The following is a 25,883-nucleotide window of genomic DNA, read 5'->3' on the forward strand; positions in this document are numbered from 1 at the left end:
GCACAGCCCTTGTGGGCTTCAGGAAATGGCTGCAAGAGGCGTGAGGGGAATTCAGTCCCGTGAGCAGAAATGCATCAGCGTACGGAGCAGGGCAGAGGCTCCAGGACCTGAACACAGAACTGATGGGAGCGGATGGTACAACGTGCGTGATGCATGTAATGCACCTGCTGGCTGCCACAGTGAGCCTCTCGTGCAGCTCACGACACCCACAGATCCTCATGAGGTTCTCCAGCGCTGACCGAAGGATTTAGCAGCCACAGGACACCTCCAGCCTCGCAATGCCACGTCCTCGTTGCTCCGCTGTCCGGCTGCAAACAAAGCGTGCTCGGAAAGATCCAAAGGCGCACGCAGCTCTGGCTCCGGTCCCTCTTTGCTCAGAACGTTCCCGAAGCTGTGCCAAGGCTCCTTGCAGCGCCCGCACCTCCCGCGTGAGCCAGGGCGCACCTGAGCGGGGCTGAGCTCAGCTCCGAGCCGTTCGCTGCTCGGCGGTGCCGGCGGCACCAACGCTCGGGGACTCGCTTCAAATAACGGGATTTTTTACAGTTACCTCAGGATAGCGCATTACAGACGTGTTTGTGAGCTTCTGTTCTGAGACCATCAGCCTCCTTCTTGGAGGATTTCGGGAATCACAGCGTGACGTAAAACAGCTGCGGACGCCGCCGCTGTGGCACGGCTCGCCTCAGCGCTTTTCCTCAGGAGCGGCTGAGATCCCGCCGCGATCCGCACCCACCGCTGCTCCGCGGGGCTCCTCAGCCGGCAGAGCCGTGCGGGAGCGGCGCGGGGCGATGGCGCCCCCTGGCGGCCGCGGTGCAGCACTGCCGCCGCTCCGAACAAACGCCTCGAGGCGCGAGGTTTTCTGGGCGTCACTTTTCAGGGCAGAGGGGAAAAAGAAAAAAGGATAAAGACCAACACAGTACACAGTTATTTTATTGAAATAGTTGAAAAGGCCAGCAATGGAAAAATAAGTTTGTCATGAGGGCGGAATTAATATTTACTTGATTGTTAGAAAAGCCGTGTCTACAGGTAACTCTAGCCAGGTACAGAATGCACTGTGAACCATGCAACTAAGAGACTACAGCAGATAGGCACTGTGTACTATTTCAGTTCTATCTTATGCACAGCTGCCGTCAGGTACAACCGACACCCGTGAGAAACTCAACAGCAGCACTTCTCGAGTTATTAACATTTATCATGTACAAATGTTGTCATCTGATTGATAAGGGATATAAAACAGAGCGTAGTGGAAAATGAGTAACAGCTGCACACAGCGTGTGAAGTTGGTCTGGCAGTCATTGAAGTTTACTTTTTTCCTTTTAAAAGAAATACTTGAGTGCTAAGCATGGCGCTGGTCAGACAACATACAAAACCAGAGGCTGGGACTCGTTCTGGAAATACATTACAGGGGGGAAGGTTGGCTGTTAGAAAGAAATTCACAATTTCTGGTTGAGTTTGGAGTCCAAAACGATGCAGTCACTTCAAATGAGAGTGAAATAAATAAGCAATCCTTCAGGAAGTACGATCCTCGAGTTGAACCTACTCTATGGAAAATGAAGTTCAGCTATACAGCAGCATGTCTCCGTGGTGGGAGACCTCGGAACAGCATTCTGAGTAACTTCTTGGGAAGCAATGCTGTACTGCTCTCCTATGTACAGGTTATTTACAACAAATTCCCTTTTGGCTTCACCCGTCAAGCCACTGGAGCTGGCTGCTTAGAAGTGATTCCCTCCCCCCCCCCCCCCGCATTTTGCAATACTGCAGTTAGAACTATAATTTAAAATAATCTTATGCATGAATTACAAATATTAATAAAGTAACTCTGCATATATAAATATTTCTAGCGGAATTTAAAGCATTCAGAATGTACATAAAAGTTTATTTCCATTTGGTAGGGCCAGATGTGCTTCTCTTCTCAGATCATCGCTGCTTTATTAATGCTTTGTACATAGCGAAACCCAGAAATGCAAAGACAGTAGCACCAAAACTTGCTCGGAGCCAAAACGTGGAGCTCTTGAGGTCCGCTTGCGTCACGTGCCTGAAATTTAACACAAAAAAAACACAGGAATTATTTGCAGGACAAGAATATCAGACAAGTTGTGCTAAGCAACTCTGCTTTTGGAAATTCATCACTACACTTGTCACAGGCAAGGAGCTGACACTTCTGCCCTATGTATACTTTAGCAGTCATTTTGTTTCTCTTTTAAAGCTTAGGGTTTGATGTGCAGCCATGATCACACCAGTAAACTCACTAAAGTCAGGGCTCACACAGCTGAGGGTGGATTCAGGAGACCATTAATCAGCAGTGAGTATGGGGAAGGCAGCCGTCTTAGAGTACAAACTAACAGTCAGCAAATAAAAATAGCCAGCAAATAAATAATGATCCATAATGAGAACAAAGTCCATCGCTGCAAAACAGAACTTTACTCAAGTTTGAGTTTGCAGATTTTCTGCTTCTCCTTGCAAAACTTTCCAGTCCTGTTCTTTATCTACTTATATTACTCCCCCCCAAAAGAAGTTTACTGACAAGTAGCAAGTAATATTTTTCCAAAAGCTCGAACCAAAAAAACTGACAGTTTGTAAATCCCTTTCTTCCCAAACAGTCACAAGAATGGCAATAGAAACAGTCATCCAATACCAAGCTGGAAGCTAAGAGATTGTGCTGGTGAAACAGGCAGTGACGATGGAGTCAACAAAAAAAGGCAAAATCCAACAGCAGTATGAAGTGACCAGATGACACAAAAAGCCACACTTTGCATGACAGCAAACAGCCAATGGCCCAAGTCTCCAAATGCTGTGGAGTTTGTGAGCATGCTCAGTTAAACACTGCTAGGCATCCTCAAAGTAGTCTCAAGTATGACAGCTTACCATAAAGCAGGAACTACCATTTAAGTTATCATAAAGTTATCATAATTCAAAGCACAAGAAGTTCCTAAATAATAGTAAAGAAGTTTGTTTGTTTTTAAGATAGAAAATAACTTCACTAGTCTATGTGTTTTAGCCTGCTTTTATTATCACAGGTTACTCAGTGAAAACTGCAGGAATATTAAGTCCAAGGAGCATACAGGATTGTGCAGGGATCCTAAGCACACCAGTGCACAAGGAAGTTGATGTAGTGTGAACTGCAGAGCTGTTTAGTAAAGCAGGATTTGTACTTACTATCACAATACACAAAAACAGTTCAGGATATTATTTAGTAGACATTTGCAGAAGCAATATAAGCCATACAGATAATCCATGTACTGTAATAACACAAGCTAAAGAACAGGCACAAATTCTCTGGTGCATTAACAGCAAAACAGTTGTTGGCTAAAAGTTACTAATCTTAGTTAAGAACATCTTGCTGGGTTATGGAACAGATCAGATTCATGAATTCCTACAAGCATTAGTTCTACAGCTGCTTTTGACAAACTCTCTGCAAACTGTATGTCAAGTAGATTGCTGAGGGAAAGAAAGGGAAAAGGCAATGGCAAGGTCACCTCAGTTTGGCTGCTGTTACCTGTCTTCAAGCAAACGTGGACCAAGAGATGACTCCATGAAGATGGAATCTTCTACAAAGCTGACGGCGTGCACCTGATGCATAATACTGCTCTCCTCGTCTGCTAACAGCATGGCACCCAACTCATCTATGTGGGGTCTTAACCTTTTTACACACATGCACAGTTTGCAGTTCACAGTATGGCTCAACGTTAGTAAGTATCTCAAATAAGAGCAAATGTCAAAGCCCAAAGAATTTATCATTTTTACCCATCTAACTTCTGATTCTTGTGCAGCTGTTAGAAACTTACTGCTTGGGAGAAAACAGAAATAAATAAATGGAGTTCGTATTTTTGAGGAGCAAAGTAAAACATATGACTTTCTGTAACAAAATGCTACTGCTTTAAGGACAAGGAAAACTGTTTAAGAGACCAAATCTCTTCCTACTCCATCCCCAAAGCATCACTTCCATGTACCCACAAGACATGCATGAACTAGAGCTCCTGTGCTCTATGGAACGACTCTTAACACATCAGCCCTACGACTGACATGGTCTCATTATTGTTGTTAATTCAAATCAAGACCATATTTTGTCACTACCAACAGCTTTGGCATCTGTGCTTTGCTTTTTTTTTTTTTTTTTTTTTTAAAGGGGAAGTCTATAAAACTCAATTTGTAATTTATAAAAACTTATGTAAAATAAGTCATTTGCATGTTACAGGATGTTAATAGGTTACATGACAAGCTTAGAATATTTGTGTAACAACCCCCAAGATCAATTTGGTTAATTCAAATGCCCAACTGTTTTATAAAAACATCCCCTTGAAAGTACACATCTGTTTAAATTGCATGTGAATGCTTTTGCATTGCCCTGCAAAGTACTCTCACATCCAGATTTTCTGATTCCTATCTTTGATTTGTTTTGACTTTTGCACATGTCCACATTTAACGGTATGCAAGAAACTTGCTGAGTATATTTTATCCTTTCAGAAACAATTAATGTATTATCAGTCATTATAAAATCCTCTTCTAAAGAGAGAGTAAATTGACCCTGATCCCTTCTCCAAATTACAGATTCTTTCATTTAAAGAAACTACATCAGTGCAGGGATTTGCTTTATAACCTCCTAGAAAACAACAGTTAGAGCCCTCTAAGTATCTCAGTCCAAATGTGAAGGTCCAAATATACGAAAATTCAGTGCTTTATCCCTTCAAAAAGAAATCCAATTTTCTTACTTAAGTGTTCCTGAGAATGAACTCCATTTTTGCAACCTAAATCCCTAATACTGATCAACTTACATTAAGAAAAGAAATCTGAAATAATTAAAAAAGAAGACTGATGTTTGTTTCGGGCACAGGTTCTTTGGTTTGCAGGTATCTGTAATGCATAAACGTTGCTCAATTCATGAAAATCCTACCTCTTCAGTAAATACTATTCACATTTTATTTCAGTAGTTTTGTTTGTGGAAATAATTTTCACCAGTGGTAGAAATTATTGTTGCCTTGCTAATAAGAGACATCTGATACTTTTACTAACTCAAAACTAGAAAAATTATCCTCCCCAGGGGAAAAAATAAATACACGTGAATGTGTAGTAGTTAGGACTCCATAATCTACGTTGTATTCAAAATTCTTGATTATTAGATATAAATTAGCTTTCAAACTTTTAAAGCAGACTGGTGTATGTACTTCATCACATAAATATTTCTATATATAAAGGGAGTCTAAATGTGGAGCCTATGCCTCTGTCTTAAAATTCAGATTTTAATGCACATTTTGGAAAAAGATGACATTTTCACTCAGCCCTTTGGAAGGGGTTAAGTAAGTTGTCACTTGTTGAATGGTATCTTGGAGATCCATACAGTCCTTCTTTAATAACTCACAAGAAGTCTGCAGCATGCACTTACCAAGCAGTTAACTGAGCATGCTTATCATGGTTACACACAGAAAACCAGCGAGTTCTGGGCCAATACCAACACTTTTCCCCACGTCAGCAGAAGAATCCCAAGTCTGGGGAGGTCTAATCTTAACTATTTAAATTCAAAAACATTTCCATATGAACTACAAATGCATTTTAAAAGCACAGTGGTGAGGCCAACATACAAGTCACATGGCTAGTCACACCACAATTATAAGCAAGTTAATGCAGCCAGCAAGTAGCAGCAGCCTGCTCTGACAGAATATAGGTTTTAAGTATAAAATAGAAGCAACTAAACTCCAAAAACATTACACAACATATACAAGCTGTTGCAGCTTCCCTTCAGGCATTTATTTTCCTAGGCTACAAACAAATGCCAGCAGTTAGTTTTCCCCATGCATTAGTTATGTAAAATCTGAGAAGTGCCACGCACATCTTATCATATACAAAACCTAAAAAGAACATAAAATGCCAATTTAATATGTCCTATTTGGAAAGAAGCAGAGGACACAGCTTTGCAAAAGTCTGAGTATGGTATACTAAACAGCTGAGAGAAGGAAGAGTAGAGGTGAGAAAATATTGTTATGTTCTCCTAATTTTAGGGACACCCAAGTGAAGGGATAGATGTCTGCAATCAGGTTGAATGGTGATATGTTCCTACCATTTTGAACCAATTATCTGCTTATAGTATACATACTGAAAAATAAAACCTGGATTATATTCTTACAGCTTTCCCACTATTATAAGGAAATGGGACTATTGCCTTGCGTTTAATTTCACAGAAGGAAGGTTTTTATAGAAAAGAAATCTTATAATTCCCAAATCAATTATGCTTTTATATGGAAGTAGAACATTGCTTTCATTTCATAGTATTTAAAAACTTTAAAAGAAGAAAATAAAATGGTCTGAGAAGTCTCCCTCACTGAACAACACAATTATCATGTGTAACAATTATTTTGAAATGCAGTCAGCAGAAAAGCATCACTGATATACAAGCAAAATGCAGCACGTAAGGACTTCAAACCAAGAAAGCAAAAAAAAAAAAAAAACCCACACAAAATCCATGCTCTGGACTTAGAGAATGGAAAAAAGAAGCAAAAAAAAAAAAAAGCTGATAATTAAAGAAGGGGTCAGAATGACATACACAGAAGCCTTGCTTTTAAAAAGAGGTAAAACAAGGTAGGAAGAAGAGATTAAGTGCCAGCCAGCCAAATACAAATGAACACCTAGAGAAAAGAACAAATTAAAAATACAAAAATACTACAGCAGTCACAAGTCTCATGCACACATGTACAGCACTTTGAACGCAGTGCTTTCTTCCTCAAAGAACCAATGAAGTGTGATCCTGGGTAGTTCAAACCAACAATCCTGTTTCAGCAGAGCAAGCATCTGCAAACTGAACATCCACATTTGTTCAACTCTCACCAATAAAGCCTCAGGACAATCTTGGAAGTTTGTCTATAGAAGAGAAACTAAAGGTGGGCACGAATAGCTTTTTTTAGCTGCATTCATTCTTCCTCTAATTGAGAATGTTCTAATGTACTGTTATATTTTTGCCTTGGGAACAGTGTTTAAGCACTTCTTAGCAACAATACAGGAAGGAGTCTAATTGTAAAGATTTCACATTACCTACTCTACTATCTAGAGCCTCAGAATAGGAGGAGGTCAGAATAACTTTTGAGGAGCCTCTTTTGCCCATTTTTCACCTAACCTTTGCTGAATTTCCTGACCTAATGGTAAGCATCTGTAAGAGCAAAGTTTAAAAAGTCTCATAAATTAGCTACATCAGATAATCCTGCTTGATTCAAATGCTTTCTCTAGTGAAAAATCATTAAAATGCTTCTAAAAAGCTAACGTTTCTAAAGAAGAAAACTACCTTAACCCTCCCAGGTTTACAGTTAGAGGTCAGTCCTTGCTGTTTACACCTATCTCAGCTCCTGCATTCTTTCCTATAGATACAGTTGTTCACATAGTGAATGGTGAATAACCTGCCACAGTGTCCTCCATAAGAGAGAAATCCTGATCAGGTAACTAGGAAGCAAGTAGAAAAGACAAAAGACATTAGCCTGGTGGAAAACAAACCTCAGCAATTAACACAATGACTGTAGACAAAGATTCTGGGAAATAATACCCCTTTTTGTAGGACCAGTGCAGAAAGCAGTGAGGAATTCTCTCCACCTTGAATTACAGACTTCTAGCTGGTAGTAGATTCATATATTTATTTCATACTATTTAGTGACAAAGTGAGGAAAAACAGCATCCCAGGGCTTCTCAAAAGTTTCAGTGTCTCCTGGCCTCAGAGGAACAAAGTATAATGTAGAGCTCAAAAAAACAAAACAACACAAACAAGCACAGGCCCACACAAGAGAGAAACATGCCACAATAGTTAATGTAGCAATCCATAACCATTCAGAAAAACAAGGAATTACAAAGGTAGCTTCAGCCTCCATTATGAGGACTTAGGATTTCCTAGTAATAACTGCTGAATGAAGTTTTAGACCGATAATTTGCCAAGAGATTTATTTTGCAAGGGATTTTTGTTCTAAGGGTAGAGCTGTACCCTAAGCTGTAGAGATGCAGTAAGAAGAGTTTCACTTATATTCATTGTATTTTCCTGAGCTAATGAAATTTTCCCTCTTCCCTAAATTCTCCCTCTGTGGTTACAACATGTATCTCAAAATAAAGCAGTATCTCACAAAGGTACTCAGTACTGGAAATGGGCACACTGTTAGGCCTACTATGTAGATGTAATTTGCATTCAAAAGGAAACACCCACTTTTATTTTTTGGAGCATCTACATCTAAAACCAGTAATGAGAAGTAATATGGACTGAGAATACATCAGCATGTTTTAAGCAAGGCCTTCACATCGTTTATCACAATCTGTGACTCCAGCTAACACAAAAATTGTTTGGTTTGAACTCCCATTTGCTGGGTCAAGGTGACAAGTGCTGAGCTGTTAGTAAATCACATGTCAAAAGCAAGGTGTTTTAAAAGTGTGCAGTACACGCAAGACAAGATATAGCACTGTTTTCAATGCTGAAAACCAGTTCTTTTTACCCATTGCTTTTTCCAAAATATCTGCAAATGGAAATGGTTAACTGTTTGCCATTTCTTACATATTGCATTTTATTCAGAGGAATTGGATGTTCAAAGCTCCAGATTTTTAGATAACTTACCCACTCTATGTAAACCAGACACAACATACACACAGAAATTCTATCAGCTCCCAAAACAGCAAACTGGCAATTATAAACATGTCATATGTTATACAGTGTTGCTATAGTCAAGCCGTGCCTTTTCCTACACTGCTATTTAAATGAAAGTAATTTTATAATTGGTAAGAGACACTAACTCAGATTAATACTAAACAAACCTATAAAGCCTCAGTGAGACACATTACATAGATGTATTAGCATTACTTGTCCATTACTAGCTGCCTGAAAAACAGTTCCAATTCCTCCACTGCATTTTTGTAATCAGAGTGTCTGAGTTGACCAAGTTGGTAATGTTTCATAGAAATCAATGGACTGAGCTCAAAAGAACCAAAAGCACCCTTAAGTTAAATAGATCAAAGCTTGACAATTTTATGACAGTTACTAAAATAGTACCTGCCTATTCAGTGGATATGGAGTGAGAAATCTGTAGTACTTTTTTTTTTTAAAAAAAAAAAAAGAAAAGAAAGAAAAACCTGTTATTTTAAGAGCACACCTGGTACCTAATAAATAAAGTTAAGGACCTGTTAAGAACTGCAGTGAAGAGTTTGTTCTTTACAGATTGCAGCAAGTCTGAGTTGAGGAAGTTCTGACAGATGCAAAATGTACACCTGTTGCAGGCGCACAAACAGCGTAACCGGGCATGGCTGCGAAAACACACAGAAGGACAGGAGTTGAAATCTTGCTCACATAATCAGGTGCACATTAGGACTGTGCCACAACCAAGGGAGATTTAGGAATAAAAGGTACATTTGAATGAGTAAGGAGAGGAGAAAAAAAAATACACTGGGGAAGCAAGGGTAACACTACAGCTGTGCAGAATTTTAGGGCTAGATGTTCTACATCTTGTACATTTTAGCATTGCCACCATACATAGCTCTTAGTAGAAAGCAGAAATATGAATGAAAACATTTGCTGAATTTATTTACGTTTGTAAGGAAAACATCTAAAGGCTGAGTACCTCTGCACAGCAATAGATAACACCCCTTTTTCAAAGGAAAGTAAGCCACATTTTCTATCGGTTTGAATGCACACTTTACAGACTGACAGTATCCTCTACTTTTCCCACCCTAACAAACACACATGCTTGAGAACTAAGGGAGAAGCAGGAATATTGATACAACATTTGGTCAGTGCTACGCTTTTTGTGGTTTCCAGTACTCCAGCATAACAAAATAAGAGAACAAAAACTAAATAAAAACTTTGCAAATCTAATTAGATTCCGTTTCAAATATATAACTTTAAGAAGTCCTAGATTTTGGGTGAAAGTGACATTAGTTCTATTTACTTTAAAGCAAATGTCAGCTGTCATACTAGACTCCATCTGCTGTAATATTTATTTAGCTCATCACTGTATTAAAAGTTCCACCCACCAAAAAAAAGAGATGCAAACTAAGCTTAGCAACAGTGAGATATGCCATGAAAAGGAATGCAAGCTTAAAAATATAGTATCTGAAACCTAAAAGGTATTTATACAGAAGTTTTATTAAAAAAGTAATACCTAAGATCTGTCAGATTCATGAAGCAAACAATAAGCACCCTCAAAACAAAAAGCTTCAAGCACTGCTTTGGGGGAAACTGTTATTGTTTAGAGTGTCATTAATTGTAATCAACTGTGAAGTTGAACTCTTTGCAAAAATGACAGTATAGCTTGTATACAATTATCTTAAAAATATCAAGATATGAATAGTGAGATACGAAGTGATGCCTTCACAACAGAACTCTACACATTAATTGAACAGATGCACATAAAAAGTAACACGAGCTGAATAAATTAGTCCAGTCTTTAAAAAATAGCTTACACAACAGCTGACACTGTTTCATCTGTTGGATTGGAACCAACTTTCTCCATCTGATATCATTGGAAGGTAAACACAAGTCACTTCTGTCTCTCTCTGTTGCTAAACCTCAGTGAGGCAGTTCCATCCTCATGGTTAACAGTGGCATGCAGTGCTACAGTGCGTGATTCATGCAGTATGAAAAACACAATGGTTCGAGTACTTACGGATACATTGCCATGGTTGTCAGTTTAACAAAGATATCCTTACTCGGCATATCAACAGTATTACAGGTAAAGGCTTGAGGTGGAGGCATTTTGTGTTTTTTGCAGAATTCAGCAGGAGAAATACTATATTCCTGTCTAACTTCATGCAAGTCAGACTTTGCAGCTACCACTAAGCACGGTATTCTGCTATCCATGAAGTGTTGCTGTAAATTTAAAGAAAAAGTGAAAGAGACACTATATGATAGATACAATTTGGAAAAGCCTAAGTGTTACTGGTTGTAACATATTAATATATATGCACTTCACTGAAATCAGGCACTTCTAGAAGCAGAATATTTTATATAGGTCTTATTTTTATATGAATTGCAAAATGGCACTTTTAGTGCATCAGCCATATATAACCAGTACTCATAAATAAAAGGAATTTTAAATATTGGAACTTGATGTATGGGCTAGTTATTGATAGTTTATATATTTGTGTGTGTGTGTGTGTGTGTGTGTGTGTGTGTGTGTGTGTGTGTGTATGTGGCACACACACTGACAAAGTGCATATATATGTATATATACATGCATGCATACATATATTTTTTTCTTTTACATATACATAAAAAAAAGACACAAACCTTAAAGATCCTGACACAGTACTCAAAGGACTTAGGGTTACTGACATCATATACCAGGCAGACAACATCACATATGGTCTCAGCATCAGTCAAAAAGTCAGAGTCACTGACATCATGTAGCTGGAAAAAGAGACCATGGGAAAGGGAGAAAAGCTTTGTTATTACGTACTTAAAGGAATTTTATAACTTTATTTCTCTTGTTACAACTCATTGTTATGCATCCTTAGAACTAATGGACTGACAATAGGCAGAATTAACAAAAAACAATTAAGAGAAATTAACCAACACAGCCAACATACGTGAACTATTAACATCTGCAGGTGATCACAGTCTCAACGGGAAAAGATACATTTACCTCTAAACACACACACAAAAAAGGTATTCATTCTACAGGGGAAAATCACGGAGCAGAGGACTAGGAACTTGGAAACCAACGGATTATATCAGAAAGGAAAATTCCAGTGGAGTAAGCCTTTAAAGAATGTATTTCAGCCACTGAAGATCAACTATGGCCGTTCTAATCAACCCACCTGACAGATCTGTACTTTCTAAACAGGTAGGATGGCTTAAGGAAGCGTTGACACTTAGGAAGAAGAGACATTAAGACAGAAATTGCTTCTATTTGTCTGCAGAAGGCTTTTTAATAGTTCACTGAATTTTAAGGTTAACTAGTCTCGTGTGTGCAATAATGAAGCAATCTTACCAGCAAGTATTTTTCTTGTCCATACACATAGACTGTGTTTATGGCGTAGTAAGATTTATGTTCTGCACGTATTTGCCTTTGTCTCTAAAAATGCAGAATTTCATGTTAGATCACAGCAACTTTCACCTTCCAAGTCGTTTTGAACAGCTGTTTTACTCCATTTATTAATGAATAAAAATTATGGTCACCTATGGTTTATTTTTGCAAGTACATGCATAGCTGTAATCCAAGATATACAAGTAAATATGCAATATCCATTTGTCTATTTGCTACTCTTAACAAAAATAAAAATTCAATCTCCAAATTCAGTAGCAATGAGTACAATTCTAATGTTGACTGAGTTTCGATGTCTAAAATAAACTCAAAAACATTTGCATATGACCATAAGCAAGAGCTTTCTTACCATTAGATTTCTTCCAAGAAGAGCCTGAAGAACCCCACTTTTCCCACAGCCTTTCATTCCCACAACATTGCATCGGAAAACATTTCTCTGAGTCTGTTTTTTCTGGAGATCTATCTTTTTATCTCTTGTTACTTTTGGAAAAAAAAAAAATATATATTTTTCAAAAGATGCATATTAATGTATGTATAAACACATGAACTAATTGTCCATTTACATCACAATGAACACAAAATATTATTTCTCAAAAATATCAGATTAAGAGTTTGACTTTAGCAGAAATTAAAAGAGTGGAAGAAGACAAATACTTATTTAAGAAATTTATTCTTAAGATTTCTTAAGTTTAAATTCCTAAATTGAAATGAATCTATTTATTTTTAATTACCTGTAATTGCTGATGCTTGAGATTCTTGTTCTGCAAGTATCGAGTAACCTAAATAGCCCAGGTACTCCAGGCAACGCTGTACATCTAAGTATGTGGTCAGTCTAGCAGAGGGGACAGAAAGGAGTTTAAAAATCGTTAGATTCCACGAAACCAATTCTATCAAGTAATGAAACAATCTTATCAAAGTTCTCAACCACCAAAATGCAATGGAGCACACTTACGTCCACTGAGAGAGAAACCCCTGGTAGGTAATCCATCCCCTTTCATTTGTACAAACAGTGTTGTTAACATCAGGCCCCCATGGCATATAAGGAAAGACCTTGAACAAATCTTTCAGTTCATCAGTAGACAAAGCGCAATCTCTATCCTGAAAACAAGAACATGATATCAGAAATAAATACTTAACTCACACCTATTCTGAAGTGACACATTTTTGCTCTACAGTTGCAAAGTTCAATAAATGGTCGACCAAAAAAACCTCAAAAACAACAGAGCTTTTTCTCTCTCAATGTCTGTTATTTTTTATTTCAAACAAGACTAAATATATGAGGAAGTTAAAAAACAAAACAAAGCACAACTTTAGTCTGTTATTTGAGTTGAGGGTAATGGTTATACCACCAGTTTTTACTACATGGCTTAACCCATAGAAGCTTCTGAATTAAGTGACAAAAACATGTTTTCTGTTAGCAAAATTGCTAGCAAAGTAAGTATATACGCACTCAAATTAGAAGCTTACCAAATCATGCTTATCAAAAATGCTTTGAAGAAACAAGTATGCATGATGATTTAATTCTGTTGTGCAGTCTGGAGGAATCTTTAGCCTATTTATCAAAAAGAAAAACAAGAAGTGTTAAGTAAGTCTGCAAAATACAGAATGCTGTAATTCAAAGCAACAAATTTCACAAATGCAGCATTTGGCATTTGTCCTTTGTGTTCAGTTTTCATAATCTCCAAAGAGATCAAAGGTCCATACTTTTTTTTAGGAATGCTGTAAGTACAAGTGGCTGTATTTATATTACACTATATTCAATCAGTGTTGGATGGGGAGGAGATTACTGTTAAGAAAACAGAGATGGCAGTACATGACTTGGCATTCTAAGACAGGAGCTCTTCCTCTGTAACTTTCATACAAAGATTTTAGCTGATAGGTCATAAAGTAAGAAAGATCATTAATGTAACAATAAACTTGAAATAAACACACTACAACCCACAAAGCAGCATAAATTAAATGTGCATAAGCTAAAGAAAGCTCAAATAGGCAATACTTACAGAGGAAACAAGTATTCTGGTGTAAGCTCCAAGTCATCATCATACCCAAAGCGACGCAGAACAGTCCACGTTGTTTCATGTCTTCCTCGCTGAATGAAAAGTGTGTGTAGAAAAAGAAAACCTAAAATCAAACGACAAAAATCTTAAGGCACTTCATCTGCTCTAGGTAGTTTTATAGTAACAGACTGAAAACAAGGAATACACATTTGACCTTAAACCAAACGTGTAATATTATGTAATGATCTGTTACAGATTGTGGGCTCAAATCACGTTATTTGTAAAAGTATTTTTTCAAACAACTTTTTACTTAAAATAATACACTTAGTTTCCTGTTGCTGTTTGCCCTTCCAGTACCAGTATTTTAGAATAACTTAGCTGTATAAAAATAAAAGCAATGCCATTTTCAGTAGTTCAAAACAGTAACACACTTAGCAGGAAGCTTGGAGAGCAGCCTTGTGGAAGAGTGTCTTTAATTTTCCTACACAAAAAAAAAATGAGTAGGATTTTGGCTTTGCACTTTGCAGAGCTTAACCAACACTGAGATTTCACTGCTTAGTAAGGCTATGCCTTAGGATTCCCTGTGTTTACAATTTCTCACTTGTTCTATCACACGTAAGCTCCACAAGCAAAGGGGACAAAACGATGCTCAGAAAACATTTTTTCTCCTTTCATTTCTGCCATATGCTCTGAGCAAATCTGTAAAACAGAGTGTTTAAAATTCTGACAGAAACCACACCTTGCTGACAAGCATTGCAACCAGTAAGTTTGAAGAAAAGCTGCAAAATTATCTAGAACATCTCCTTTGAATCACTGTAGTTATTTTGGAGTTTGGATTCTGAACTTCTGTAACAAGAAACCATATTTCCATTCATGCCCGTAATTCCAGAGTTTAATCACTTTTCAATATCATACTGAGACTACTCTCAGCTCTTTTCTAAAAGAATCAAAGTAAAGCTCATATTCCCAAAGACTTGCTTGATTTTTTCGTTTTGTTTTGTTTGTTTGCTTTTTGTTTTTATTTTTACATTAGATGACTGTCAACTTCACCAGAAGACACTTGCCCAGAGCTAACTAAGGCTTACCTTTTAAGGTTAATCCATTATCAGCAACTCCATCGCTTACGTTTTTCCTAACTACATTCTTTACATCTTCCAAAGCTTGAGGAGCCAATGGTGTATTAAAACAAATTCTCTAACAAAAACCAAAAGAACATGTTAGGACTGTAGTTACTAAGCCAGTCAAACATCATGTTCAGTGTAAAATGCAGCCTTCAAAGTTCTGATAAGCTAGCATAGGGCAACCCAATTAGTGAAAATAAAGGAAAAGAAGCACTTTACATTTCGTTTTCAAATACAAGCACATTTAAATAGTTGTGGGTTGGTTTGGGGTTTTTTTTTTTGCATTTTGCTATAGAACTAAAGCTTGAACTATGGTTAGAAATAAAATCAAGACTATTTCAATTTTCATAAATATGCTCTTTTATGTGAGACCTGAGACTCCTAATTTTCAGGTTTGATTTCCTTGTGATTTACTTTACTACTGTTTCCTGAAAAGTAAATATTTCCTTTCCTAGCATTATCGGAGTTCAATCATTAAACATAAAACATGAAAAGAGAAGCAAGACAGTCACCTGAAAGAAGTTGAGCTCTGCATCATTGAGAGTACCATCGTTATCCTGATCAGAAATTCTAAAAATGCGAGTGAGTGCTTTAATACAGGCAGGTTTCATCTAAGGAATAAAACAAAGTTCAGTATATAAAAAGTACACTGAATGACACCAGGCAGCTCAAATACATTAAAATAAATACTAGCCTTCATTCTACTTTTTTTTTTTTTTCAATTACACATTCACACACACAGGCACAAAAATAAGAGGAAACAAAACTGTGACCTAAAAAATTAATATGCAAAAATTTAAAGCTGTCCTTGCACAATAAATGTCTTTATATTCAATTATTCAAGCTGAAGGTGGCAACAGTTAATTTAAAAATACATATCAGTTCTTTAAGTTCAGTTATACTGCTACAGAAAGCTTTAACAATGGTGGATTTTCTTTTTTTTTTCCCCAAAAAGAAAAAAAAAATCCACTTTTTTTGTGTGTGTGTAGAAAGGCCTGGCTATCCCAGTGCCCTGCAAATACAAATAGCTCTAGAACTACAGCCTACACTTTCTAATTAAGCAAAATATCTATATTCATCATTTCAACTAAGACTTCAGAAAGCTTCAGACAATAAACACTGTAGATCTTCAGAGTTTATTAATCTACCAGGCAAAGCACTGATCATATGGACTACCACTAACTATGACAAAAATACTGCTGGGATACCTTCTATGTGAAGGAAAACAGACAGTGGTAATTCTCTCCCAGCAACTAGTGTGATGATGGACTCTTCTCTTCATAGAGGTCACAGATATTGCATAGAGATTGGTTTTCAAAAACCAAAAATATTTCAGCACAACAATTTTATCACATTACTAACACATACAGATGATTCTGATGGAAGAAATCAGAAGAGTTATTCTCTCATTCTCAACAAAGTATTTATGATTGAGACAACTTTCCTACTACCTAGTAATGCAAGAGGGTGGGGATTAAGTTTGTAGTTTATTTATAATTGATCATGAAATTAATGTGTTAAAAAAAAAAAAACAACAACCATACTCCCCCATAATATGCTAACTACCTACAGTATTTTCAAACAGCCACATCACTTGTTTTTGATCCCTTTTGCCAAAACCTCACAAGATGCTCAGAAACCTTCCTTCCCTTAAATCAGGGTAAGACTGGAGCACATTCCCTGAAACAAATGGAATTACTGTGTAACAAAGGTCTAAAGGAGAAATGAACTGATTGCATGATTTTTTTCACCATTACGTTTGACTTACAGCCAAAAACTTATCCTACCAACCATTTTACTGATCAGCTCAGATGGAAAACAAAAACCCATCCTCTTTGTTTTAAAGAAGAAAGATGGAATAAATACAACACAAAGCAGTAACCAGGTTCTGGAACGCAACATCTGACATTTGGGGGAGGACAAGCAAGAGAAAGGGAAGAAAAAACACAAACCTCAAAATTCACTGAAAACTTTTTTCCCCTCCACTACTTATTTTTAAAATTATGTATAAATACCTCTTTCTCCTCTGGGCAATAAAGAGGACCTGTAGGATGCAGAACAGCTTTCTGTGCATAATAGAATAGTTCAGATATATTCTTCAAGTTTTTAGCTGAACACTGAAAGAGAAATTCTTAAGATTTATTTGATAGTTTTTGACTATGTGATCTATGTTGAAGCCTACATAAGAATCAAGCTTTTAAAGTTCTGGCCTCCTCTTGTAGGTACATTGCAGTTTTCAAAAACCATCACCAAGCCCCTGAATATGTTCAGTAATTAATAATGAACATGACATATCAGTAAAAAAAAAAAAAAAAAAAAGTTGTATCCACTTAGTATAAAAAAAACCCCAAACACATCCTAAGATCTCCATTCCATTTTAATACTTTGCAAATATGTTGCTGGCTTAACGCTATTTTTAAAACACTTTCATAAGGAAAAAAATTGAAGAGGCTCTAAATATTAGACCATTTTGCCAAAAACATTTAATTACTCAAAAGCATAATTTTTTTCTCAAAAAAAAAAAGAGCATACAAACTCACTGTGAGAATAATTATTCTGTTTGAAATAAGTATTTATTTTGAACAACCACAAAAAAAAAAAAAATCACTATTTCTATTAAAATGCTGCCATGTATGTTTGGCAAGGAGGTATTTTTTGGTACTCATTCTAACATCATATAGGATAACATACCTCTACACATGTTTCTATTTCTGTATATTGATTCATAATGGGAAGAATAGTTTCCATACTGCTATACTCCACTAGATCAGACTTGTTTCCAACTAATATAAGAGGCAGCCTGAAAAAAAAAAAAAGGATTAAGAGCTTTAAAAACAGAGAGATAGAAATATTTATCTTCATTTAACATTCTACCTCCCACCAGAAGCCATTATATTACTTTCATGATGCAACTAAGTAGCACTGATAGCCAGAAGGCAAAGTGAGATGACAGCAGTAAATTAATCTGAAATACAATCAAACAGAAATGTACCGATTGTTGTTACTTCAAAAAAAACCCACACTGTTAAACACAAGCCATATTACTATTATAAAAAACAGCATCAGTAGAAAACATTTACAGACCATGCAGTCATAACAAGTTACACCACTGCAAACATAGACACACCTGGTAAAAGCTGCCAATGCAATTCAAAATAAATAGCTTTGCTGAAATGTACAACAGACCTACATACTTTAAATCCCTTGTTGCTTGAACTTCTTACATCAACTTTTAAGTTTAGAATTTGATTTTCTTAATTAACATCCTCAACACTGTCCACAGATACCCATCGATGTGAAGCCTAATTCACACTTCTTATCTTTATTTATGCACCTGCTATCTTTATCTGTCCTTTCATTGATGAGAGGAATCCATCGACTTGTTACCTGAAGTGGGATTAAAAAAAGAAAAACACAAAAAATACAGTTTTAATTTTTTTTAAAATTTCATCACTGAGCTGTGCACAAACTTGACTATAAATGCTACTTCCTTCCAAGAAGTCACGTTTACCCACAAAAAAAAAAAAAAAAACTGGAGTTGCTTAACAAGCAACTTTTAAGATGACTGAAAGGACTGAAAACCCACATACTGAAATGGGCCAGAAGCAAACAAATGCACAAGCGTATTTTATTAACAACCTGACCTCAAAAAACATCTTATGCATTTTAAATGCCTAACACAATTTTCACCATGCCTAAAAATTAACACTCATATCAACCAATAATTAGATCAAATGTGTAAGCATACCTTATCAATGGAATTCTTGTTGTTAACAGCATATACTATACAAATCACATTCGCCTAAAATGAAGAAAAGAAAACATATGGAAATTCACTGTTAAGAATTTTTGGAGAAACAAAGATTAAGAACATGACAAAGAGCACTTCCAACATTAGTCAAAAACTGTATCTCTGACTCGCTTAAGGAATTTGGCCCAAATGTCCAAACAATAGTTGAAGGCTTTTAAAGTAAAGGAAACAAAAGAAAAAAAAAAGACAACTTGTGAATTCCTTGGACTTCTGATTAAGAGCTATTTCAGTTCTGTCCTGTCACTTGGAAGTACAAAGCTTAAGCTCAGTTCACCGAAACAGCGGTTGTACCCACTCTTCTCACTTGGAGCAAAGGGTACTACAGCTAGGGGCTCCCAACACTAATAAATGAAATGCCAAGAAATAGCAAGAAAATTTTTCTAACAGTAGAAAAATTAAATGAAAAACATTTCTTTGAAAGCAGACTTTCTACTAACATTAAAACACACTCACCTGTGAGATTTCATGATAAAGTTGTTCATCGTTTTGTTCTGCTTCTGCAATTCAACAGAACAAGATGATCATTAATACTAATAAGTTTTGCCAAGAAAACTGAAATCATTAAGAAACTAAAATATTTCACAATGCTCATAAGACAGTCCTGTTATTTAAATGGCTTTTTATAAAATGCACTAAGAATTGATTCTACCATACCAATAATGAAAAAGATCCACTAACTCATGAGGCAGAAATGGCCTGTTGCACAAGAGGCTTCTCAGCAGGTACTTTAAAGAGGAATCCTGACATTTGAAGACAGGTTCTCTCTGGAATGAGTCAGTTTGCATCCTCTACGTTCATCAACAGCATCATCTGTGCTATTTCTACCACAACATACAACACAATTTATTGTGGAGACAATGAATACTTTCACTGAGAGCAAGCAGAGCAAGCCATCATCATCTGATGTAGTTTTACCTCATGAGTTGCTATTTTAATCTAGTCTTTTCCTACACTTAAATCTGGTCTCATAGCAGTATGACTGCTGACAGGCCACTGAGGTCAAGAAACAATTCCATACCAACTCTAACTGTATTGCATGGTTTTTACCCGAATAATCCACTATGTGGGTTGGCACTCTTTCAGGGGTGACATCAGCTGGAATGGTGATTTCTTCAGCACGTGGTGGAACCTTGGGTTGTAAAGAAACAGAAAGAAAAAGCTTTTAAAAAATAATCACTGAAAACTTAAGATTGTTAAGACAGTGGAATACAACCATACTCCTGACAATTAGTCATCTTTAAGAGTCTATTTGTAGTTCAAGGACATGAATTTTTGTGATGTTTGAAACTCAGTGCTACTTCCTTGCCCCTTTATGGTCTGCTTACTGGATAAGGCAGATGTTGTGTTTTATGTAAGTGATACTTTTCTCTCAACAGAAAAACATAACTAAATTATACAAAAGAAAGTTGAGAAGAGAATGGAGGGCTATAACACAAACAGCCTCTCAAAGAATGGCTCCCTGAACATTTTAAGAACAAACAGAAACTAGAGCTCTTTTTTTACCTGCAAGCTTGGGAACTACATTCAACTATGTAAACAATCTGATCTTGACTCATGAACTGTGGTAATGTAATAATTTGCATTACACACACTGCATAGTTTCAAAGAACAGCACATGATGTCTATTTTAAGACTTGTGATCAGAAGAAATAAACATTCAAGTTTATATGTAAAAAGCTCAACTATTCATAGCAGTTGCAGTTCTCTTTGTGGTATAAAGAGAATTACGTGCTGATTTTTTTAAAGTAATAAAATCTAGAAGGAGTTTTACTTTCATTTTGGAAGGAAGTTTTCTGTTGGTTTTTTTTGTTTGTTTGTTTTTTGTTTTTTGCACTCTATCAAAGCTGGGAAAGCATTCTTCAAAAATGGAAGTAAATGCAACATATTGTGTAGTTACAAAAAAAAAAAGGCTAAATGTAAGTGATACACCAACTTTTTACTTCCTCATTCATTCTTCTATTCACTTATTCTTCTCCTTAAATACAACAAACCAAACTAGTAAATGCCACAAGTTATGGCCAAATTCAACTGCTGATGACAGTTTCTTGGGTATTAAAAAACCTTAATTGGGTATTTGAAAAACAAGAAAGCAACTTAGATCAAATTTACTTTCCTAATTATCACAAAGAGATGCATTTAAACCAACCTAGATCACTTCTCAGAAGTCACTACTGAAGTTTCAGACTTTTTTGTTGTACAGAGAGCATTGTTTTAAAGCAGAGCCATTATCTTGCTCTCTGAAAAAGGTAGAAATAATATGAAGAAAACAAAGAAGGACACTCTACCTCTTCTGGAAACTCTTCACTGACAAGAGACATAATTAGCGATGTCTTCCCAACTCTGGCTACAAAAGAATTAAAAACAGAGATTAGATAATTTGGTTATGTTACACATAATAGTTCCATCCCACCTGAAAAAGAGTTATTTTAAAAATACTTTCTAACCGACCACGTTAACGGCTCTTCATCTGCTATTTGACCATATTTAAAGTTGATAGCGGCAGATTTCTCAGAATTCTTCAGTGGTAAAACATTTGATTTTATGTCACAATTCTACATTTCATCCAGGAGGGAATTAAATCCTGTTCCATCTTTCTCAACAGAATTAGCAGGTTTTAACCTTAAGATAGAATATTTAAAGAGAAAACAAACAAAAAAAGTTCCTATCAAAAAATCTCACCTAGTGACACAAGTTATTTTGCTTTCATTGCTGCATTTCCACTTGCCTATTTAATTGTATATAATTCTCAGTATGAGACAAAGAAGAAGAAATTAAATTCTAAGAGTAATTTGTTTCCATGCAGAAAGTAGTACTGCAGAACTAAAATCAACTTATCCAAACCTATTTGTGCTACAGTAACAACAAAGGGCCTTCTGACACAGAGAAATAAAAGCTTCTCTTCTTCATGGTATGTTAAAGATATTGCAAAAGTATGAAAAGCAAAGAAAAGGTTACTGTTTGTAGGGAGACTTTTGTTTCCCTTCATGAGAACAGACAAATCTCCCTCTATGATATTAACTGGAGAGCACTAAGATGAAGAGTTCTGAACAGTACGATGGCTGTGTTTTCATCACAGATACCCATACAAGCTAAAACAAGAACTTACACTACCAGGTGTCCTCCTGCACAAGCCACACCTTAAGCTTCATCCTGATAGAATCAGAAGGGCTTTAAAAGCTCCCACGTTTCCTCAGATAAATACATTCCTGATAAGCAAATGAAGTTATGAGATAATAACAGAACATACTGGAGCATGTTCTGCATCCAACCAAGCCAGCTGCTATTTGCAATGGAGTAAAGCATCTCAGCTTTGCAAAAATCAGATTCATTTTCGTAATTTAATGCGACTGAAAATAGAATGCTATGGACCACGTGTTAGGAAAGACACACTGAGTACAAACTTCTGATAGATGTGAAGCATTCTAGCGTTGTTTCTGTGAAGATCCACAGGTTCAAGAGTAGAGATTTGGTTTATTTTGCTCGAATCTGGGTCAGCCACCCATCTTTCCCATTCTGTTTATGTCTTAGAAGTATCAGCCTAAACAACATCGGCTGAGGAAAACAGCACTTTGTAATGATTAACTGGTCTTCTTTTCCCTCACATATGGAAGGCTTTTAATGCATGCTGTACAGAAATAAAACGTTGGATACATTCTGAAAATCACGGGCTATTAAAAATTGATGCTCACACTAGGGCACTAGGAGCAAAACAACCTTAAATCTGAAAAGACCACCAGTAGGAGTGAAAAAACTGATTTGGAATAAGGCTTACAATAGAAGGTCTTGCCATGATATTTCAGAGACTGAATCTGCCAGACTGCAACCATCATCTGGTAGGTACAGCATAGCCTGGATTGACTTGTTTCAGGCAAATAAGTACACATAAAAGACACGCATACAAAACAGCACCAGTAACATTACTAGCAATATTAGTAGAAAAACTGACACATTCCACAGATTCTTAATTCAAATGATTTTGCACATTTTTCTCCCTATTTTTCACTAAATTATCTTTCTACACACAAAACCGATACACATCTGCTACAAACAGAACTCAACTAATTTTAAGTCAAGCAAAGGCTCAGCCTGACTTTAAACAGCACGCTCTGAGGGTCAGCTTGCAGTTCATCCAATATAAATCTAAAATTTGCACCCTCAGCTCATTGCCAAAGAAAGTAAAGGTAGATTTCACGTGTGCATCCTGAGGAGGAATTCAGCCGTGTGTTCTGAACGCTCTGGAATAAACCAAGCTTTGTAAAAGCAGACAAACTTCACGAGCTAACTTCTACAGTTATCTCCACAAGGACTCCATCCCGAAGACGTGCTGGACGCACCCTGGGCAGTGTAGGCAGTCAGCCCAGCCCACACACCGGGCACTGCAGGAGCTGCGCTACGTATGTACACCACGTTGTAAGGAAGGCTTTGCTAGTCACACCGTATCCTCAGTGTAATTAGGCAATTTTATTAATGGCACTTGGTAATTACGTGGTTCTCTTTTCTTGCGAGGAACTTCAGAGCGCTCTACAAGCTGACAGGAGGCAGCCGCGGCGGTACCGCTTCCCTCAGCGCGGAGCTGCACTTCCGGCAGCCCGGCCGTTTATTTGGACGCCTACATGCGAGCGCAGGGCCGGAGTTTCAGGGGCTCGCCGAGCAGCGGAGCCCAGCCGTGACTGCGGCGCGCACCCAAGGTCACCCCAGGCGGCGGCAGACGCCGGGCTCCTCTGCCAGCCCCGGCCCGCAGCGCCCGTCCCGCTGCCCGCAGCGCATCTGCCCCAGCGGCGCTGCCGGCTCCCAGACTCCTCGATGGAGGGAGCGAAGCCCGGCGCTCGGGCGGGACGCGGCCACGCGCGGGGCGAACGCCTCAGCCCCGTTCCCTCTCCGCGGCCGCCCGAGGAGGCGCCAACTCCAAGCAAACTTCTGCGCCCCCGGCGCCCCGTAGAGCAGAGTCCTCCCGCGCTCCGGCCCGGGGCGAGGTGAGGCCGCGGCGCTCCGAGCGCGCATGGCCGGGCCCGGCGCTCCGAGGCGGGGCGACCCGCAGGGCGCTAAAGCACCGCGCCGATCTCTGACGGCCGCTCGGCCTCACCCCGCCCTGCTCCCGGCCCGGCCCCTCCCGCACTCACGTTCTCCCACCAGCAGGATCCTCACGTCCTTCTTCATGGCCCCGCTGCCTGGCCCCGCCGCGGGGCGCTCACATCGGGCTCGCCGGGGGTAGCGGAGCCGCCGCGGCCTGCGCGCCCCTCACGCCGCGACCCCCTCCGCACCGCACCCCCCCCACCGCGCAGCGGGCGGCCTACGGCGGCCGGGCAGGGAGAGCCGCTGAGGGGCGGCAGCGCGCCTGCGCGAGCGCCTCCCGCGCCCGACCGCTGCGCGCCACCCTGAGGCGATTCGCGCCGGCGGTGCTGCGCGCGCCCGCGCTGAGGAGAAGCCGCGTGCTGGGCTTCCCTGGAGCCAAATTGTGTAGTAATTCCTGAACAAAATGTAGTAAAACGCTGCTCCTGCGCCCTCCAGCACGAGTTACTGTTGGGAAATCAGAGGTGCCGTGTTTCTACTCGCATTCTGCCACTTCATCACTTCCCAGTCCTCTCTCCATTTGGGCTTTGATATCTGTGAGGTTGTTCACTTCCCGTACACTCTCCTCAGTCTTCTGTTGAGCTGCTTTGGCCTGCCGTTCAATGAAGACCAGTGTATTTCTCTCATCTTTCATACAACTGAAATCTTCAGTAATATGGCTTTTGATCTGAGAAGTACATTCCTGAAAGGCACAAAACACAGAGATCTGTTTTTTTGTTAGAAAAGAAGACAAGTGAAGTACAAGAGTTTACTGTCCCATCTCACATGCTCTTTGACTGACCATTTGACACCCAGATGTATTCAAAGGAATAAAATGCATTTGATACTGTCCTGCATTGCCTGCAGTGAGATTTTGGGCAGTCGGGGGATTCCAGGTGGCTGTAGAATCACAGGGGAACAAACTAATTGCAGATAATGAAGTACAAGAGGTACCTTTGTTTCACTGAGATCCTTTCTCGAGATGTTGATGTCCTCTTCAGTTGTTTCCAGTTGCTTGGAGATGTTTTGTATCTGTTCCTTCTTTAAAGTGACACATTTAATCACTTATCTGTCTAATCCTCAGAGAAAACATGACTAGGTTAAACAGAAGGATAATAAAAACCCTTACATTATTGACAGTTAAACACTGGGCTGGTAAACACAACCAAATGGGTGAATAATCACAGTAAAGATAGCATTCAACAGTCCTAAGTTATATATTCAAATATATTTATGAGTTTGAGCTCTTTGCATGACTGCAGAGACTTAAGACTTTTTAGATACATGTGTGCAGAGTGTTAATGAAAGTCAGTAGTCAGGTTTTGCTCATTTCCAACAAGGTCTGAGAGTTATGGTAAAAAGAGACAGTGAACCAGTCCCATTTTGTGTCATTCAGCTGGGTGGAGCTGTAGCACTGTACAATGGTGTTATGTTTCATTTCAGGAGTCTCCTGTGCAACGTTCACACAGTAAATAACAACACAGAAATGATTTGTGAAAAGAAGAGGGAAAGAGCTGATGGTGACTGAAATACCAAACAACTGCCCTCCAGGATGCTCAGTGCTCAAGGCTATGTGATGAGACTCCTGCAAAGGATGAAATGCATTGAGATTACATCATTTGCTCATTACAGATTTTAACTGGAAGAATAAAATGAGAAGAGCAAAGGAACAGCAATGGAAAGAGAACAGCAGAGAGATGAGAAGGAAGGAAACAAGTAAGGAAAGATTTACAGATGTTTTAGGTTTAGAGCCCTCTAAGTATCCTCTCATGGCAGCCCCATCTCTTCTCTGAGTATTCACACCCTTCCCCGTTCTAAACTGACCTGAGAGCTTGCTGATTTAGTCACTTCCTAGAGTTCAGATGGCCCACCTGTCCAGCACTAAAATCAACTAGTTATTATATCTTAGACCAGCTGA

General features: G+C 38.4%; 1 protein-coding gene across 5 annotated transcripts; it reads right to left on the reverse strand.

Moving 5' to 3' along the window:
* Positions 1–899: 899 nt before the first annotated feature.
* Positions 900–24,225, reverse strand: RHOT1 (ras homolog family member T1). 5 transcript variants are annotated; one of them, XM_090122193.1, is made up of 21 exons: positions 24,037–24,225; positions 21,202–21,256; positions 19,964–20,045; positions 19,370–19,413; positions 18,854–18,907; positions 18,440–18,492; positions 17,797–17,905; positions 17,121–17,222; positions 15,618–15,716; positions 15,070–15,178; positions 13,988–14,108; positions 13,455–13,539; positions 12,940–13,085; positions 12,719–12,819; positions 12,337–12,467; positions 11,934–12,017; positions 11,231–11,350; positions 10,608–10,810; positions 9,127–9,249; positions 3,494–3,637; positions 900–2,032 (listed from the first exon to the last, which is right to left on the reverse strand). In XM_090122193.1, the coding sequence occupies exons 2-21, from the start codon at positions 21,232–21,234 to the stop codon at positions 1,915–1,917; spliced, it is 2,061 nt and encodes a 686-aa protein (XP_089978319.1). In that variant the 5' UTR covers positions 21,235–21,256; positions 24,037–24,225; the 3' UTR covers positions 900–1,914. The 5 variants fall into 5 exon arrangements, with proteins under 5 accessions (XP_089978319.1, XP_031454621.1, XP_089978320.1 ...); XM_031598761.2 differs by having other exon boundaries at positions 21,202–21,260; XM_090122194.1 differs by lacking the exon at positions 24,037–24,225 and adding an exon at positions 22,023–24,013 and having other exon boundaries at positions 21,202–21,260.
* Between the last annotated feature and the right edge of the window lie 1,658 nt (positions 24,226–25,883).

This window comes from Phasianus colchicus, chromosome 20, assembly GCF_987193195.1.
Source record: "Phasianus colchicus chromosome 20, bPhaCol1.hap1.1, whole genome shotgun sequence".
Classification (NCBI taxonomy): Eukaryota; Metazoa; Chordata; class Aves; order Galliformes; family Phasianidae; genus Phasianus; species Phasianus colchicus.